The sequence below is a fragment of the Labeo rohita genome, chromosome 3 (assembly GCF_022985175.1).
Source record: "Labeo rohita strain BAU-BD-2019 chromosome 3, IGBB_LRoh.1.0, whole genome shotgun sequence".
NCBI lineage: Eukaryota > Metazoa > Chordata > Actinopteri > Cypriniformes > Cyprinidae > Labeo > Labeo rohita.
In genome coordinates, this window is record NC_066871.1 from 33537299 (window position 1) to 33556663 (window position 19365).

The window sequence follows — 19365 nt, forward strand, 5'->3', positions numbered from 1 at the left end:
TGTCTTAAATCCTAATAACATGCCTAACTAGGATTTATGGGTATAAGCATGTAGATTTTTTAGAAAGTTTAACAGTTGCATATGGAATGTAAGTTTGAAGCGCGTTTATTTATTTATTTATTTTATTCATGCACCTGAGCTATTCATATTTTAGGTGTATTGTTTATTAAACAAGATCATTTTCTTGAAATGGTATGACTTGTTACAAACTGTACATATTTTAAGCGTTCAGAACGCTGGCCCGTTGTTATTTGGAACTCAGAGGCGCGTCCTAGTGCGCCCCTGGATTGCTGTCTATGTAGGCAGCTGACTAGGTTTTATCACACAGCCATTTCGGAAAGCGTCTCTGGCACATGGGCTTTATGAGATCTCTCGCTCAGAAGCGTTCTAACGGGACGAGCTGAGGCGGTTCATTAATCCGCGTCTTACAGGCGTCCTCTCTTACATGCCACAATAACCATCAGCCTTTCAAACTTACATTTTCATTCTAATAACAACGACATCAGGAGGCAATCATGACTATAGACGCGCCCGTTATTTTGTCTGCACTTTTCTTTACGATTATTGCAATTATAGTCGCATCGGCGTTCCTATCGAAGAAATCTCCGCAAAAGAAAGAACAGAAACAGAAACAGCCCGAGGAGAGATCAGAGCGGGTTACTGAGTATCACCAGCCCAGAGTGGAGCAACCAGCTCCAGTACAGAAGGAGGTGATTATTGAAAAGAAAAAGGATGAAACTGTTCCTGTCGTAGAAGCTGAAGTCATCCCCGTGCAACAAACACCTGTGCAGGTAAGAAGCGCGCTGGCCCGTGTTTTCTACGCTATTTTTGATTACGTGTTTGTGCGCATCTCACTTGAGTCAGACTGGCGTCTTTGGCCTCGCGTCAAGATTGCTGTGTTTGTAAGACGGTCTGTCAATTTTCAAACCAGTTTAGCTTTTTAAATAAAAATGTGTCTCGTTCAGTTCTAATTTGTTGCGCGTTATCTGACGCATGAACGTCTTGACGCATTAAACATTTCTATAGGAGTCTTCCACGATGTTTTTTCAATTTTTAATTTGTCTACACACGCGTCTAAGTGTTTGAAAAGAAAAAAAAATCCCGTTCAAGCATTGCATGTATTAAAAGAGCAGATTTGAAAAATCACGTCATTTATTTTCAGTGTTTGTATGCACATTTCCAAATTGGGGCAGCCTGTATAATTCGTTTAGAGGTGAAGTGGCAGCACTTGAATGCTGGCCAGGGGTTATCAAAGGTTCACAGCTCATTGCCAAAGGGTTTCCAACAATACAAGTGAGTCAAGATCACTCAAGAGTTCTTTCCAAAGGTTCTCATTATTGTTATGATTTTGGATGTTCTACTTTTTTGTTTGTTTGTAATTGTCATTAATGAGGACCAGTGTCTCTCTCTCTCTTTCCCTCCGTTTATTAACATAAGTGCTTCACAATTCTTGGTCCTGTGGGCGTAAACTCTAGAATAGAGTTCAGGAACAGGCCTGATACTTAACTTATTTGCTATGTTGCTCTAGTGAAGATCCAAACAAGACATTTACTTGTATAATCTGAATCCTTGTTTGAAACACACAACTACACAACTGAAGATCTTTTCAAAACACTGAGGAGACAGCCATCTTGGCTTGTGTGCAGAATGAGATTTTTTTTTTTTTTTTTTTTGCACTGCCTCTTTTAAACATCACACTAGTGGACACTTCTGTATAAGCACGCGTATGGTGTCGACTTAGAATGTGCACACCACAGCAGAACCCAGAGCTTTGGACGTGACAAACTCCAGCGTCCTTCTATATATGGCTTCAAGCGTATATCCACTATATTTAAAAGAGTATATTGTATGACATGTTGCTGTTGAGAGCTCAAGGAGTCTTGAGCACAGGTGTGTGTGACACTAGTGAGAAGCACATGATCTTCAGTATTTTTGAGGAACTGACATTTGCAAAATCGAAGGTGCTAAAAAGGAGCGTCAGAGCCCCTGTCTTCATAACATAAGTACTGTGACGTCTATCTCTGGTGGACTACATTGTTGGTTTAATGCAATAACGAATTTTACACAATCACCTTCTGATTAAGGTCCATATTCTGGTTATGGCTTTATTTTAGGAAAAATGTTTACATACTCCACTGCTATTTGAATATTCCTGTATACATTTACTGAAAAAATGTGTCCTCCTCAGTGTTGGGGAAAGTTACTTGTAAAAGTAATGCTTTACAATATTGCGTTACTCCCTAAAAAAGTAACTAATTGCGTTAGTTATATTTTATGAAAAGTAACGCATTATGTTGCTTTTGCGTAACATACTTTTTCTCATCTGGGCTGGGATTGCCTGCTTGTTTTTAATATAAAAAATGTGCTACTTTTGTGTAAATGTAAAATTTAATTTATACATAAAGATATTTGTTATTTAACATATAATTATTGCAGGTTTGCACAGTTACGATTTCTCTCAGCATGAGACAGGAGAGCTGTCAGTAATTGGGAAAACAAAGTAACTTATTTGAAAAAGTAACTCCAATATTTTTTTTATATATTTATAAACAGTAATGCGTTACTTTACTAGTTACTTGGGAAAAGTAATCTGATTACGTAACTCGCTTTACTTATAATGCGTTGCCCCCAACACGGGTATTTATCAATAGCTTGACATTTGAACACTTTTTTTTTTTGTAACTAATATCACTCACAATTACCTTTGTTAACTCATGCGTAAGTTTAAATGAATGTTCGTTTATGAATATTGTGAATATGAATGTGCATCTATGACCTAAAATCAACCTGATCTCGTGATGAAAATGTACCTGTGGAAACTTTTTCGAAAGGTGCGAAATAAGTACCAATAAGTACGTATCACTGCAGTTTTTAACAGAAATGTCCACAGAGTAGTGCTAATAAATGTTCAGTTTTTTCCCCCCCGAACAGATGAACGTACATATGTTACGTTTAATGTGACGTTGGTTTTTGTGCGTGTCTCTGCAGTTCTGACTTGAGTGGCACTATAACTATAATGTGTAGTGACATTCTAAAATAACGTACTATCTGCACTACACCTACACCTTCCCGATAGTATGAACAAAAGCCAACGTGACGTAAAAACACAATGGCAAGCTTGCCGTTTTAGCTTGTTTTTCGTTCTCTCATTTTTCAGCTCTTTCATCGTTAGTCATGTTTTTCATGGGATTCATAACCAAGTATTCTGCATCCTAAGTCCAGTTCCATGCCGGCTAATCTACCAAGCAAGCTTGTCATGTTAGAAAACAAAACAAATGGAGCTGTAATCATAACTGTGTATGAAAACGATTACAAGTGCTCGCTGTTTTACCACCTCTAGTGTTCATTTCTGTTGGAAACTGATAGGTACGTTTTCATCATAAGATCAAGTAGCCCAAAATTCTGATACAACCAGAATATGACCAAATTTTGATATTCTTGTCAAAAAATTTGGTTAGCTTTGGTTAATTACGTTATTTACCGTTTCTTTAATTGTTGTTAATAACAATAATAATACATATAATTCTATATCTATTTATTTTTTTAAATATGGAATTTATATTTCTCAGTTTTTTAGTCATGGCTTTTCCAACTTGTATAACTTAATATAAATTAGGATTACCACACTGGCAACATTGTCCATCCTTGCTTTTTTCTGAGCTTCATTCTCTTTGCTCAAAGAGACAGAGGTAAAGGCTGAGGAGGAGGTAGCTGATGAGCCGAAAAAGGAAGAGCCTGTTGCAGTCGCACCTGTAATTGAGGAAGTTGGTGTTGTAGAGGAACAGCCTGCAGTTGAACCTGAGATCATCCCTGTGCAAGAAACACCTGTCCAGGTAAGACGCGTGATATGATATACTAGTTTCTCTGGGTTTCTAGGAACAGCGATCTGACAACTTTAAAAATCATCTAATGTATACTTAGCATCAGACAGTACACGCTTAAAAATGAAGGTTCCAAAAGGGTGTTTTTTCAGTGATGCCATTCAAGAACCATTTTTGGTGCCCCAAAGAACCTTTCAGTGAACAGTTCCTAAAAGAACTATTTTAAAAATCTAAAGAACCTTTTCTGCATTTGAAAGGTTCCATGGATGTTCAAGGTTCTTCATACAGTCATTGATGCCAATAAAGAACCTTTATTTTTAAGATTTACCAGAATGCCTTCAATACACTCTTAAAAAAAAAAAAAAAGGTTCTTTATGGGCATCTGTGGTTTCACGGAGATACTTTAACATCCATAGAAACGTTCTATTCCACACAAGGTTCTTTATAGTGGAAAAACACTCTTTAGATTGTTAAAAGGTTCTTCACGCTAAAACAAAAAGTTATTTATTTTAAGAATTGTTCACTGAAAGGTTTTCCAGGAACTCAAAATGATTTTTTATATGGCATTGCTGCCAAAACCTCCTTTTGGAAAACCTATTTTTAAGAGTCTATATTTCTTTTGATAGCTGTGAAGTTCCACACACAAGAAACATTAGAACTGGCGTCACACCTCCTGTCCATTCAGTACTCCTGGAGACCCTCTGCTATCCATTACACAGTGTTATGTAACGTTACTTTTTCTGCCTCCACTACAGCCTGACTAAATTACCATGAGAGTGATAAAATTACGGATAGAGCCAGGCCAAATTTTGTCTAGTCTTCCATAGCCAGACTTCAGACTAACTGCATGAAATCTGGTCCGCATTGCAGCTCATTCTGGCCGAGAACCACCCACCAAAGACGACAAGGGACCACTTGTTTAGTGAACAATCATGATTCTTTTTTTACATTTATAGGCAGACCGACATGGGGGGAAAATCAATTCAAGTAATCGAAAAAGACAGTCACAGTGAATGGTTATACCTCCTCTGCAGCTGGTGTATCAGTGCATGTCTTCCATGCAGAAGCTCTGAATATATTGATGATGTATTACTCATTTATTGAGGCTATAAAGCATATTTACATAACATGGTTCCTGGTTCTTGCTGAGTTTTATTTTCAGCGCTAATCAAACACACCAGGCCATAAATTTCAAATGAACCCCAAGAGCTTGACGGAGACCCAATTTGCATACTTCTGCTGTTAAATATGTACTTTGAAAGGGTTGAGCACCTTTGACACTCTTTAAAATACTACATATTGTGCACATAAGAACATAGGCTTTGATTAGCTGGTTCAGGTGTGTGTGGTTAGAGGTGAAACTGAACTCTGCAGAAAGGAAGATCTCCAGGGACAAGTTAAATGTTTGAGACTTAAGTGTTGATTGGTTTCTAGGGAAGAAATAAACTCATGGACTGTATTTGATACCCATGAGGCAGTTCTCCAACAGATGTGTGACTTTGGAAGAGAGCTGGAAGATGGATCTTCTCCAGCTGATCTTGCTTATATGTAGCAGTGTTTCAACATGAAATACAAATGGATTTCGCTCAAAAATGTTTGTGCTTGTCATATTACTGGTATTTGCGGCATAATCTAACACCCAAAAAAAGGATGTCTGGTCCTTAATGTCAAGTTGAAAGTTTTGCTTACACTGTAAGAAATAAAAAACACAATTTGTTGAGTCAGCTTAAAATAATTTGTTACCCTGCTGCCTTAAAATTTTAAGTTCAGTCAACTAAAATAAGTTTATTCAACTTGAAATGTTAAGTTGTACTAAGTAATTTATATTTGTGTTTGTGTAAGATATATTTGTGTAAGATATTTGTGTTTGCTATACTTAACAGATGGGTAAGTAACCCAGCTGCCTTCAAATTTTAAGTTGATTCAACTCAAATATCGAAGCTGTCACTTAGTATAATTTAACATTTTAACCTGAAAAAACTTTTGAGTTGACTGAATTTAAAATTTTAAGGCAGCCAGGTTACAAATTATTTTAAGCTGACTCAACAAATTGTTTTTTACAGTGTAGAGTATGTGTTTAAATCATTGTTTTAATAATCTTCATTATATAATATAATAATTATCATGACTGAAAGAAGTACGCTTATTTTGATGTGACTTTAGCACATGTAAGGTACTTGACTATAATTTTAACTGTATATATTAAATTTAAAGTTGATATATTGTTATAAATGTGTAATTACAAATATATTTAAATGCATCTTTTGGTAACACTTTACAATAAGGCATCATTTGTTAACATTAGTTAATGTGTTGACTAACATGAACGAACAATGAACAATACATTTATTACAGTATTTATCTTTGTTGATGTTAGTTAATAAAAATACAGTCGTTCATTGTTTGTTCATGTTAGTTTACAGTGCATTAACTAATGTTAACAAATGTGACTTGTGATTTGAATTGTGATGTGAAATTAACATTAACTATGACTAATAAATGCTGTAGAGGTATTGTTCATTCTTAGTTCATGTTAACTAATGAACTTTATTGTAAAGTGTTACCTATATTTTTTATAGAAATGACATTAAAATATATCTTAGTTTACCATAAATGCTTATCAGTTTTATTTACTTGCACATTACATGCATTTAACTGTCCAAAAACATTGCATGTGTTCATATTTAAGTATATTCTGTCAGGTTAGGGTGAATTCAGAAAAATTTTTATATTGAGATTTTTCCTATAAGTACCATTTTTAAAACGTGCGCTATAGTGTACTTCTTTTCACAGGGCATCATATTTTATATCATATATATATACTGTATATCATCAGTTTCAGCACGCTTAAACAACATTTAAAAACACAGCTGACAAACTGTGTTTGGTCACTTTTTTTAATGTCGGCCAGACAGTGTCTTCCTGTCTAAATAGTGAGTTTTTGTACACAATATCCGGAAAATTCTATCAGATTTTGTTGATAGACAAAACTCTGTTCTACTTTGTTTCTGATGTAATTGTTTCTCTTGTTTTATTTGGACACTTGTCATATTTGGAGGTGAAATGGGGTGAGAATGCTGTTTCACGTTGACTTGAAACTCTGGCGTAACCACTGTGGTCCACCATGGTCTTTGGCAATGTGACTATTAGACATGTTGACCTGGCATGATTTCTTTATTGCCAATTTCAGACCTCCCTCTGTGTCCCTAAAGACATGAGTTAATGTTTAGAAAGAAGGGCTCGAATTTCTCCATTCTTTGAGCCTTAATGATTGACTGCAGATTTGATTTAGAGAGTGTAAGGAATGGGTTCTTTCATTACTCTATACGTTGTATATCTGCTATTTTGTTAATTCATGCTATATAATCAGATGTTCTCATTTTGGATGGTAAACCAATGCCACAGAATGTGCAGTCACACTTTCAGGTACAAAAGCTGTCACCGGGGCAGTAACTTTTTTCAAAAGGTAAACTTTTGTACCTATTAGGTTCTAATATGTAAACTTTAAAGAGCTGTGGGTACGATTCGCTTGCATAAGTATTAAACAATGTTTTTTTTATGTTATTATTTTTAGAACGGATTAAAGAACAATTTTTTTATGTAAAGGTTTATGCTTTGTCAATGGTAGCGCTCGCTAACTTGCTCAAGTATTCCTCTCTGTACCAATCACAATAGACTTGGCCAGCTGACCAATCAGAACAGAGTAGGCTTATGGAAGGGAGGGGTTTGCTCAGAACTGCTTGGAATGAAGCATTTCAAAATCATTGACAAATGACTCTAATATTAAATGTATATTCTGAGAAAATTACAATGTTTTCTGACCTTAGATGCATTTGAACCTGTTGTAGAGGACTTCAACACAATATTAGGACACTTTAAAATACAATATGAACTGCTCTTTAAGTACTCATATGTTCCTTTTAAGGTACCAAAATGGACACTTTAGGTTCCAACATGTATGTTTTGAAAAGGTACTGCCCCAGTTACTGCTTTTGTATCTTAATTTCTGAGAATGTAGTCTTATTTTATCTGGACCAGTTAAAGGAATTTGTTCAGGAAAAAAATGACAATTACTTTGAATACAACAGAACAGTATCCAAAGTAAAGCGTATGATCTAAATCACACTTGCTTCAGGGGCTGACTAATTGCATCAATTTTAGGTTTATCTTTCTACCCAGTTCCTTTTCAGGCTCATTCTCTGAGAATTCTTGCTCTCAGCTCCTCAAGTTTCCTTTGTTTGGAGCGTTTTACCTTCCTTACATGGCAATGTGTGTTCAGAGGGAAAACCTCAAACGGGAAAGCTGTACCAATCTGCCTTGAAGAATTCAACACCGGATGTATTTGGCAAAAAAAAAAAAAAAAAAAAAAAAAAAAAAAAGTTCTCCAACAAGCTTGTTTCTGTTATTTGGGCTGGAACATAACATGTGAATGAGTGGCTGAACTGCAGGTTTAATTTAAAACCAAAGACGTCAGTGTTGAATATGTTGCCCATGAGCATCTGAAACAGGGCGAGCGCTCAAGAACATTCCTCAGCACTTTGTTTCTGTCTCCACGCCAGTCAGGCTCCTAACAGCAGTCTGCTGTGGAATCCGTCCGTCCGCTTGCTGATTGGTCAGGTTTTCCTGTGACTTTGCCGGTTTGGAATTTCGTCCTGTTGCTGTTAACTTCCTTTTTCAGTGATCTGTGCAAACATTGGCTTGATTGATTTCCTCTAGGTGTGAGTTTAACTGATATTGGTATCCCAAGACTGTCAACAGTTGTATTGGGATGTTCATGTTTTGTTATGTCCTCAAGGAACTTCATACATGAACATTTGCCCTGAAGAATTCTGGAAAAATTAAAGGCATTTGTTAAAACATTTCACAGAAGGTTTTTAATGAGATGTTTGAGATGTATAGTTGGTGTTGAGTGCTATATTTGGCTCTACTTACATTTAATATTAAAATACTTGGGCCTTAAAGGAGAAGTCCACTTCCAAAACAAATATTCACATATGATGTACTCACTCCCTTGTCATCCGAGATGTTCATGTCTTTCTGTCTTCAGTCGTAAAGAAATTGTTTTTTGAGAAAAACATTTCAGGATTTTTCTCCATATAATGGAGTGATGTGGTGACCCGATTTTGAACTTCCAAAATGCAGTTTAAATGCGGCTTCAAACGATCCCAAATGCGGTTGTAAACGATCCCGAGCCGAGGAAGAAGGGTCTTATCTAGCTCTTATCTAGAGTTATTTTCATAAAAATATATACAATTTAAATACTTTTTAATCTCAAACACTCGTCTTGCCTTTCTCTCCCTGAACTCTGTGTATTCTGACTCAAGACAGTTAGGGTTTGTTGAAAAACTCCAATCGTATTTTCTCCCTCAACTTCAAAAATCATTTCAAGATCATCCTACATCGCTGCAAAAGTACCGACCCAGTCTTTGCAAAGTGAACATGCAAAGATCATCAAACACTCTTACGAAAAAGGTAAAACAGCGATATAGGATGATTTTGAAGTTGAGGGAGAACATGAGATGGGAGATTTTTGACAGACCCTAACTGTCATGAACTGGAACGAAACAGTCCAGGCAGAGTAAGACAAGATGAGCGTTTGGCGTTTGAAAGTATATAAATTGTATTATTTTTTATTAAAATAACCGATCGTTTCGCTAGATAAGACCCTTCTTTCTCGGCTGGGATCATTTACAACCGCATTTGGGATCATTTAAAGCAGCATTTAAACTACATTTTGGAAGTTCAAAATTGGGGCACCATATCAGTCCATTATATGGAGAAAAATCCTGAAATGTTTTCTTTACAACTGAAGAAAGAAAGACATGAACAACGGGGTGAGTAAATGATATGTGAATCTTTTTGGAAGTGGACTTCTCCTTTAAGGAATCTCACTAGGTTTTGAAACATCCACAATCCACCTCCTGCCCTTTCAGTCACAAGCAGTGATGTCTCTTAACTAAACAATGGTGCAGTACAGTATGCTAGTTATGCTAGTAGGCAGACACAGACTGTACGTGACAACTATGGCCTTATGACACAATGGCCTTTTTATAAGAATTCAAAGCAGAGCTAAAGGGTTTGTGGACAATTCATTCAGTGCAAACACTTTCCATAAATGAGTGAAACAAAGAGAGCTTATTCTAGTTGACATGCTTTGGCCCACTGCCTTTGATAAGATGTTAAACTATTGTAAATCTTTATTATTTCCATGCTGGAAATATGAAAATAAGAAAGCGGAAAACGTAAATAAGTTCTTTACGTGAATAACTCACATTTAAAGGAACATTTGAAAGAATATCCTCAGAATCTTGCACATTAAAATGAAATGCGGCACAGTTTATGCTGTTTAATATATTTTAGACTGTTTACTTTAACAGTTTATTATATATATATGTGACTCCAGGGACAAGTCTAAAGCATAAAGCCTCTGTAAATCCTCTCAGGATCTGTTTGTCTTAGGTGATCTGTCAAATTTAGCGTCGCGTGTATTCTCACCCTGACCTCCATATGTGGTGGCATCAAATATAGATTTCCCATCATCCACTGAGAGAGGATCTGAGATGACAGTTAAGCCTGAGATGGCATCGTATGCCGTCTGACATCCTCACAGGTTGTTCACGCTTTCTAAGAGCATCAGGGGCTAATGGACTGTTGGCAGTCATCACCGCGAGGAAGAATCCGTCTCAAGCTGACCTAATTCCCTCAACGCGTTTGATGTGTTTATGTCTCGGGACAGGGTGCTACGGGACATTAGATGACTTTTTTATTATTGGAAAAAATTGAGAAGTTGATTTCGTGTAGTAAAACGAATAGTTCTGGCTTCAAATATGTTGTAAAATGGCACAATTGACCCTATGCAAAACATCTGTCTCCCAGTTACTGTTGCTTTGTCCGACAAGCCATGGCTCTCTCACCCCACACATCATTAAAAATACATCGTGGAGCAAAGAGGACACTGACAATGTGGCAGCAGACAAGACAGAGTAGGTTACTTTTGATTTGAAACAATTGTTTAAATAAATACTGTGTTGTGGCTCTTTAATGTGATCTGGCGGATCGTTGTAGCGTTTCAGTTCAAGTGGCATGTGAGCAGATCATCTCTTCCTCTCTGCTAGTTATAGCACAAAATAAACATGAATGAACATCAGAAGGTATATTGTTTCAACTGTGGAAAGATGCCAATATGCACTGTTTTTCAAATTTAAGTCCACCGATGTTAATCTGCTCTCCTGTCTAGTTTGTTTGTCGGACAGTAAGGCAGATTTGCCACTGTGATTGGACAGATCACCTGTCAATCAAACTCCTGGCGAAGGGTCAAGCACATCAAATGGAATTGCTTCACAGAATGGGTTTCTATGGCTGAGCAGCTGCTTACAAGCCTCGCATCACCTAGTACAATGCCGAGCATTAGATAAAGGGATGTAAAGCAAGCTACCAATGGACTCTGGAGCAGTGGAAACCTGTTCTGTGGAGTGACAAATCACACTTTGCTGTTGGCCAGTCTGATGAGTGAGTCTGGAGAACATTACCTGTCTGAGTGCATTGTGCCAGCTGTAAAGATTGGTTGAGAAAGAATAATATTGGGCCTCTTACTTTCAGTGAAGGGAAAAATTAAAGGTATAGTTCACCAAAAAATGAAATAACCCCATGAATTACTCACCCTCAAGCCATCCTAGGTGTATGACTTTATTCTTTCAGACGAATGCAATCGAAGTTGTATTAAAAAATGTCCTGGCTCTTCCAAGTTTTAAAATGGCAGTGAATGGGTGTTTAGGTGTTGAAGCCCAATAAAGTGCATCCATCTATTATAAAGCATGCTCCACACAGCTCCAGGAGGTTAATAAAGGCCTTCTGACATGAACTGATGTGTTTGTGTAAGAAAAATGTCCAGATTTAAAACTTTATAAACCGTAATTTCTAGCTTCTGCTTACTGTCGTACGATGTTCAAGAGAGTGTGGCGTTCCAGAGGATGACTGAGGATGCAGGCATAGCGTAAGCTCTGGTGAAAATATGCTAGTCTCATCAGAACCAAGTTTTGTTTACAGGAAAGGAAGCGTTTTATCGGAATCCTCCGACATTTGTAAAGAAACATCCTCGTTTTTGTTTTGCTCTCTCCTCTGCGCTTCTTCATTTGTCACTTCTCACCAAAGTTTACGCTACGACTACATCCTACGTACGATACGCTACGCTCTATCGTGAACATGTGAGATGACGGATTATAATGTTTTAAATATAAATATTTTTCTTACACAAATGCATCAGTTCACTTCAGAAAACCTTTATAAAAACCCCTGAGTCATGTGGAGCACTTTTTATGATGGATGGATACACTTTATTTTGCTTCAAAATCTCAACAGCCATTCACTTCCTTTATAAAGCTTGGAAGAGCAAGGACGTTTTTTAATATAACTCCAGCTGTACTTGTCTAAAGTCATATACACCTAGGTTGGCTTGAGGGTGAGTAAATCAAGGGGTAATTTTCATTTTTGGGTGAACCATTCCTTTTAATGCTTCAGCATATCAAGACATTTTGGACAATGCTATGCTTGTGGGACAGTTTTGGGAAGGACTTATCCTATTCCTATGTGTCTGTGCCCCAGTGCACAAAGCAAGATTTATTGAGACATGGTTGGATGAGTTTAGTTGGAAGAACTTGTCTGGCTCAACCTAGTCCTGACCTAAACCCCATCGAACACCTTTGGGATGAACTGGAACGGAAATTGCAAGCCACGTCTTCTTGTCCAGCATTAGTGCCTGACCTTGCAAATGCTTTACCGGATGAATAGGCAGAAATTCCCACAGAAACACTCTAAAATCTTGACTAAAGCCATAGAAGAGAGGAAGCTGTTATAGCTACAAAGAGTGCAATGTCATTACAGTCTCTGATGTAATGGTCAGGTGTCTCAATATTTTTACCCATATAGTGCATATTGCAGTGCAGTGCTTTGCCTCAAAGACTGTCCTTCTGATTGTTTGTTAAAACTGAAGTCTGAGTCAAACCTGTTTTCTGTGGTAATCAACAGCATGTCTTTAATGCTGACGCTAGAGCTTAACTTGAACCTGGAATGTTCCTTTTAATGTGCCAAGTTTCTACATTGCTTGTCAACCATAAACAGTGTACTGTTAGTCTAACGAACAATATAATATGGTGGAAGATTTTTTTTCTGTTGCTATTATTATTAATACCATTAGGTGCGCCTTGTCTTTTTACATTTGATTCTGCTTTACACTTTTAAAAATAAAGGTTCTTAACTGGCATCAATGGTTCCATGAAGAACATTGAACATCCATAGAACCTTTCAAATGCAGAAAAGGTTCTTTATAGTTGAAAAAGGTTCTTTAGATTTTTAAAATGATTTCAGAATAGTTCTTTTAAGAACTGTTCACTGAAAGGTTTTTTGGGGAACCAAAAATGGTTCTTCTGTGGCATCACTGCAAAAACACCCTTTTGGAACCTTTATTTTGAAGAGTCTACTTGGTGCATTTGACTCATTTCTTTGGATATTGGAATCCAGTAGCAGATTCTGTATCAGCAGTTTGTCAGTGAGATTTGAGGGTTACTTCACAGCCACTCTCACACACATAAATTTGTGTGTTTGTGTGAGATGGAATGCACCATCTGCTGGTGGTCAGCGGATGCCAACATTCTTCAAGCTATAAAGTTTGGTTTCAGAGTGGGAATAGAGTTGCTATTCTGGGAGCAGCTGTCTTGACATGGTTAACCATGCATTACCTATGCATCAGTGGATAAAATTTGCACAAAAATAATCTATGGAGGGACCCGAGCCATATCTATAGTCTGTAATATCAGAGTCTTAAAGACTGCATAGCAGTGTTCTTGTAATTGTAGTATTGCTGCCATTCTTATTGTCATTCTCTTTCACCAGGTTGTTGTTGACATTCTGTGTCACCTAATCTAATAATGGCACAAATCTACAGGTAATCCTAAATTGAACCTCTCTGGATAACCTTAATCCCTACAGACTCCAGTTCAGTTCAATCCAGGCTCCACTTTGCTTTTGTATGGTGTAAGGTGGTGCTGCAGTACAACTGAGGCCATGTCACAGTATGATAGTATTAGGTATTAGTATTGGTTTCAAATTCAAATCTATTCTGCTGATTTTCACACCTTATAAAGTGGCTAATCAAAGGAGTATTAAACCAGTATCTCCAGCACTCGGTTTGAATCTGAAATCTATGACGCTGTTCTTTCTGTCCTCTAGCCTCTGATTCCTAACCACCATGAATGGCCAGGAAGTCATTGGTGGTTGTAAGGCTATAGCACCTGTTTCTCGCAGGCTTTGGGGAGTTTATGTAAGCGGTTCAGTTAAGAGCTTCAATGGCCGGCAGAAGCAGTGTATGAAGGGTTATGAGGGTATGTATGAGGGTTAGTAAGAAGTAGGAGCTTTGTCCTCTTGTCATGGACAGGTGCATGTTAAGGCAGGAGAGGAAGGATGACAGACTGCAGATGACAGCTGTCACACAGGCACTCTACACCAGCCACATGGGGAATGAAGCTCTGAATGTGCTGTTGACTGCTGAGATGAATGTTTGAATTTAGTGGCTCCCAAGTTATAAAGTGCTCTGTATGCAATGTATGAATGGGATTTTTTTGTTTGGTTTTTGAGATTTGTTCGGTTGTAGGTTTCACTCTAGGCCTTGGTTTGTTATGGGTTTTGTTTTGTTCCTGGGTTTGGGTTTTGTTTTGTTCAGGGTTTTGTTCTAGGCCTTGGTCTGTTCAGAGTTTTGTTCTGTTTTTTTTTTTGTTTTTTTTTTTTTTTTTTGTTTTGTTTTGTTTCAGGGTTTTGTTCTAGGTTTTTTCTATGCCTTGTTTTGTTGTTGGTTTTGTTCTGGAATTTAACGTTTGTTCTGGGTTTTGAATTTTGTTCATAGGTTTTGTTTTATTTAGGGTTTTGTTTCGTTCAGGGTTTTGTTGTAGGCCTTGGTTTGTTGTGGGTTTTGTTTTATTTAGGGTTTTGTTTTGTTCTGGGTTTTGTTGTAGGCCTTGGTTTGTTGTGGGTTTTGTTTTGTTCTGGGTTTTGCTCAGGGTTTGGGCTATTGTTTTGGGTTTTGTTCTGGGTTTTCTTTTTTCAGAGTTTTGTTCTAGGCCTTGGTTTGTTATGGTTTATGGGTTGTCCTGGGTTTTGTACTAGGTTTTGTTTTGTTCTGGGTTTTGTTCAGGGTTAGGGCTTTGTTTTGAGTTTTGTTTAGTTGTAGGTTCTGGGTTTTGTTTTTTTGTTTTTTTTTTCATTGGTTTTGTTCAGGGTTTAGGCTTTTTTTTGGGTTTTGTTCTGTGTTTTGTACTAGGTTTTGTTTTGTTTTGTTCTATGTTTTGTTGTAGGCCTTGGGTTGTTTTAGGTTTTGTTTTGTTTTATCGTGGGTTTTTTTTTTTTTTTGTTCTAGTTTTTTTCCCCCTGGGTTTAGGCTTCTGTTTTGGGTTTTGTTCTGTGTTTTGTACTAGGTTTTGTTTTGTTCTGGGTTTTTTTTTTTTTCTGTGGTTTGATCTAGGTTTTGTTCAGGGTTTGGGATTTATTTTGGGTTTTGTTCAGGGTTTAGGCTTTTGTTTTGGATTTTGTTGTAGGTCCTGGGCTTTTTTGCCTTTGTTTTGTACTAGGTTTTGTTTTATTCTACATTTTGTTAGGCCTTGGGTTGTTCTGGGTTTGGTTTTGGGTTTTGTTTTGGGATTTGTTCATGATTTGGGCTTTATTTTGGGTTTTGTTGTAGGTTCTTGGGTTGTTCCGGGTTTGGGCTTCTGGGTTTTGCTTTGTTCTGGGTTTTGTTTTTAAGTTTTTGTACATAAAGAAATCCAAGCAGTATCTTACAATAAAGCATCACACCTTATATTAACAGTATTGTCAGCTGCACCTAAAATGACTGTTATTCTTTCTCTCCACCTCTGATCTCTACAGGCAGCTCCAGAACCTGAGCCTGAGCCCGAGCCTGTGCTAGAGCCAGAGCCTGTAGCCGAAGCAGTCGTAGCATCTGCACCCGTGGAAGAACCCGTCCCTGTGCCAGAGACAGTGCCTGAGCAAGTACCCGCCTCATCACCAGAACCAGTGTCTGCAACAGTAGAAGAGCCAGTCCCAGAACCAGTGGAAGAGCCAGTCCCAGAACCAGTGGAAGAGCCAGTCCCAGAACCAGTGAAGGAGTCTGTCCCAGAACCAGTGAAGGAGTCTGTCCCAGAACCAGTGAAGGAGTCTGTCCCAGAACCAGTGAAGGAGTCTGTCCCAGAACCAGTGAAGGAGTCTGTCCCAGAACCAGTGAAGGAGTCTGTCCCAGAACCAGTGAAGGAGTCTGTCCCAGAACCAGTGAAGGAGTCTGTCCCAGAACCAGTGAAGGAGTCTGTCCCAGAACCAGTAAAGGAGTCTGTCCCAGAACCAGAACCAGTGCCTGAACCAGTCCCAGAGGTGCCCATCCATGAACCAGCATCTGAACCCACTCCTGAACCAGTATCGGTGTCCACCCCAGAAACAACATCTCCACCAACGCCAGAACCAGTTTCTGTACCAATCCCTGAATCAGAGCCTACACCCATTGCAGAGCCGCCATCTGCACCGACCCCTGAAGAATCACCTGAGACCTCACCAGCAGCCGAATCCCTTCCAGAGGCTTTTCCAGAGACCCTAGAAAATAATGGTATGGACAGTACTCTGCAGTAGGTTTAAAATGTGTAGTTTTTGTACTTTTTCTGGGTATAATCTTGCCGTTGCAGGTACAGGTAGACCTGTGAAGAATGCTTGGGTACACTTTGTTTTACAGTGTCCTTTACACATATTTTGGGGGGGTAATTCATTTATATTTATATTTCTCTCTCATGCACTGAGGTAGTTTGTTTGGATCCTAGTCTTCTGTATTCAATCTTTCATTTTCTTGTCGTATCTGCCCGTGGCTCTCAGAGCAGCAGGTTTCATTATGCTCCGTAAGAGCGAGTTTTTTTTCTTTCAGAGCAGGGCTGTGAGTGCTCACAGAGATAAACACTCATAGGGCAACCCACTCAAACACACTGGAGCTTTGTGCTCGGCGGCTGTAAACTGACGCCAATCTGTAACTGGGTCCCGGTCACACACTTCCTTTGTTCTGTCAGTGGTACATTGGCCTCTAGGTTGCAGATTCTGCTGCGTTTACATCCAGACATCAGTTGATGTGCTCAGACATAACCCTCATTTACAAGCAGGTCAGTTTATTATAAATTATAAAAGCAACACAGCTGGTCAAGCAGCATGTACTGCAGATATAAGGTGTGTGAAACAGGCTTCAGCTGCCAACAGCATGTGTACAACAGCCTTTATCCTTGAGTTAATATAAAGACTTCCGAGCTGCTTGTGCCAATGACTTGACAGGCCTGCAAGTGGATTAGACCTGGTAGGATGTTAATCTGGGTTAGGAACAGGGTGCAGTGTCACAGAAGATTTTCTGCCCTTCCTTTCTTGTCGGCTGATCCGTCAGGACAATACAGACACTTTCATATTGATCAAACACCTGGTTTGTGTATCCAGATCAAGCGTGGTCCTCTTTGTAGCTCACAGACAGGAGACAGAGGTATTTGGCCAACATTTAAAGTCATCAGCAGTTGACGGCTTTTCAAAGGCGAATTTATTCAAACTACTTACCTATAGCAGTTAGCTTCTGCTGATAGACACTGTAACTACACCTTCATGGGGACAAAAGCCCTATTCAGATGGTAATTGTTTCTCATGTAGACAGCTGTAAAAAAATACATTTACATGGCAACTTGGTGATAAAACTCATGGATGGTGAATTGTTCACAGTGGAGAAACAAGTTCTGTGATCCTACGAATCCAGTAAGGTTCTGCTCACGTGGCCAGTCGCATGATTGTCTGCTGTAAATAAAATGTCATATGCTTGGAATAACAGTTTTATTTAATAATATCCTATTTATTATTTGATTATTTAAAATTTCCTGTTTCAAAATAGGAAAATACACATGATATAATTGAATTGTTTTTTTTTTTGTCTTGCATTTGATCTCTCACAATGATGTATGTCATTTAAAAATGTGAAGATTAGCAGAAATAAGGTAATGCAACCTCTCTTTTTTTTTTTTACGCAAAACGAACATAAAGCTATATATGTTTTTGTATATAGCTCTATATAATACAAATTTTTAAATTGTATTATATACAGTTGAAGTTAAAAGTTTACATACACCTTGCAGAATCTGCAAAATGTTAATTTTTTAAAAATAAGAGGGATCATACAAAATGCATGTTATTGTTTATTTAGTAATGACCTGAAGAACATTTCACATAAGATGTTACATATAGTCCACAAAAGAAAATAATAGTTGAATTTTTAAAAATGACCCTTTTCAAAAGTTTGCATACACTTGATTCTTAATACTCTGTCGTTACCCGAATGATCCACAGCTGTGTTTTTGTTGTTTTTGTTTTTTGTTTTGTTTTGTTTAATGATAGTTGTTCATGAGTCCTTTGCTTGTCCTGAACAGTTAAACTGCCCAGTGTTCTTCAGAAAAATCCTTCAGGTCCCACAAATTCTGTGGTTTTTCAGCATTTTTGTTTTGTTTTGTGAGCGTTTGAATCTTCTGTAATAGTTGCATATGAGTCCCTCAATTGTCCTTAGTGTGAAAAGATGGATCTCAAATCATACAGTCATTGTTGGAAATGGTTCAAATACACAAAAATGCTGAAAAACCAAAGAATTTGCAGCACCTGAAGGATTTTGCAGAAAAACAGTGGCCAGTTTAACTGTTCAGGACAAACAAGGGTCTCATAAACAACTATTACTAAACAAAAAACACAGCTGTGGATCATTCCGGTAACAACACGGTATTAAGAATCAAGTGTATGTAAACTTTTGAACAGGGTCATTTTTAGGAATTAACTACTGTTTTCTCGTGTGGACTACATGTAAATGTCTTTTATGTGAAAAAAAAAAACATGCATTTTGTATGATCTCTCTTATTTTAGTAACATAACTTTTTGCAGATTCTGTAAGGTGTATGTAATTTTTTACTTTAACTCTATTTGTTGCTGCTGTATTAATGGCCCATTTCAAATGTTTATGAACTTTTATTCTGTTTCCTCGCTGTGGTGGAGCAGTTTTTGTAAATGCTTTCTGGCATTTCAGAAATAATTATTCATGTAAATTACAGCGAAGTGCAACAGTTACTATACGGTGTTTAGCAGTGGTCAAAAGGGATTTAAACAGTGAATTTTATATTGATTTACTTTGTGTAAACTCAGATGTGGATTTAGACGGCAATTAAATTACCACACAACCTTGGTGTTTACAGTAAGTAATTAGGACTTTTATGTGGGTGGTGAGAGATAAACACAGACATTCTGGATTCGGTTAGGCATAGACAAACGCCTGTAAATGTTGAAAAACACCCCCATGAGAAATAATTACCATCCGAATCAGGCTTAAATGTAACTAAAAGTAAACATAAAACAGCTGTTGTCTATTGTAATACATATTATAATGTAATTTATTCCTGTGTTGTTAAAGATGAATTTTCAGCATCATTACCACAGACTTCAGTGTCACATGATCGTTTAGAAA

At 37.7% G+C, this 19365-nt stretch overlaps 1 protein-coding gene across 4 annotated transcripts in view; it reads left to right on the forward strand.

The window, feature by feature from the left end:
- The first annotated feature begins 329 nt into the window (after positions 1–329).
- Positions 330–19365, forward strand: part of si:ch73-366l1.5 (FILIA-N KH-like domain-containing protein) — a 40969-nt gene continuing 21933 nt past the window's right edge. For all 4 annotated transcript variants that reach the window (XM_051106673.1, XM_051106672.1, XM_051106674.1 and 1 more), the window contains exons 1-3: positions 330–791; positions 3684–3833; positions 15732–16458. In XM_051106673.1, the coding sequence (XP_050962630.1) occupies positions 516–791; positions 3684–3833; positions 15732–16458 (1153 nt within the window). In that variant the 5' untranslated portion in view covers positions 330–515. The remainder of the gene's footprint in view (positions 792–3683; positions 3834–15731; positions 16459–19365) is intronic.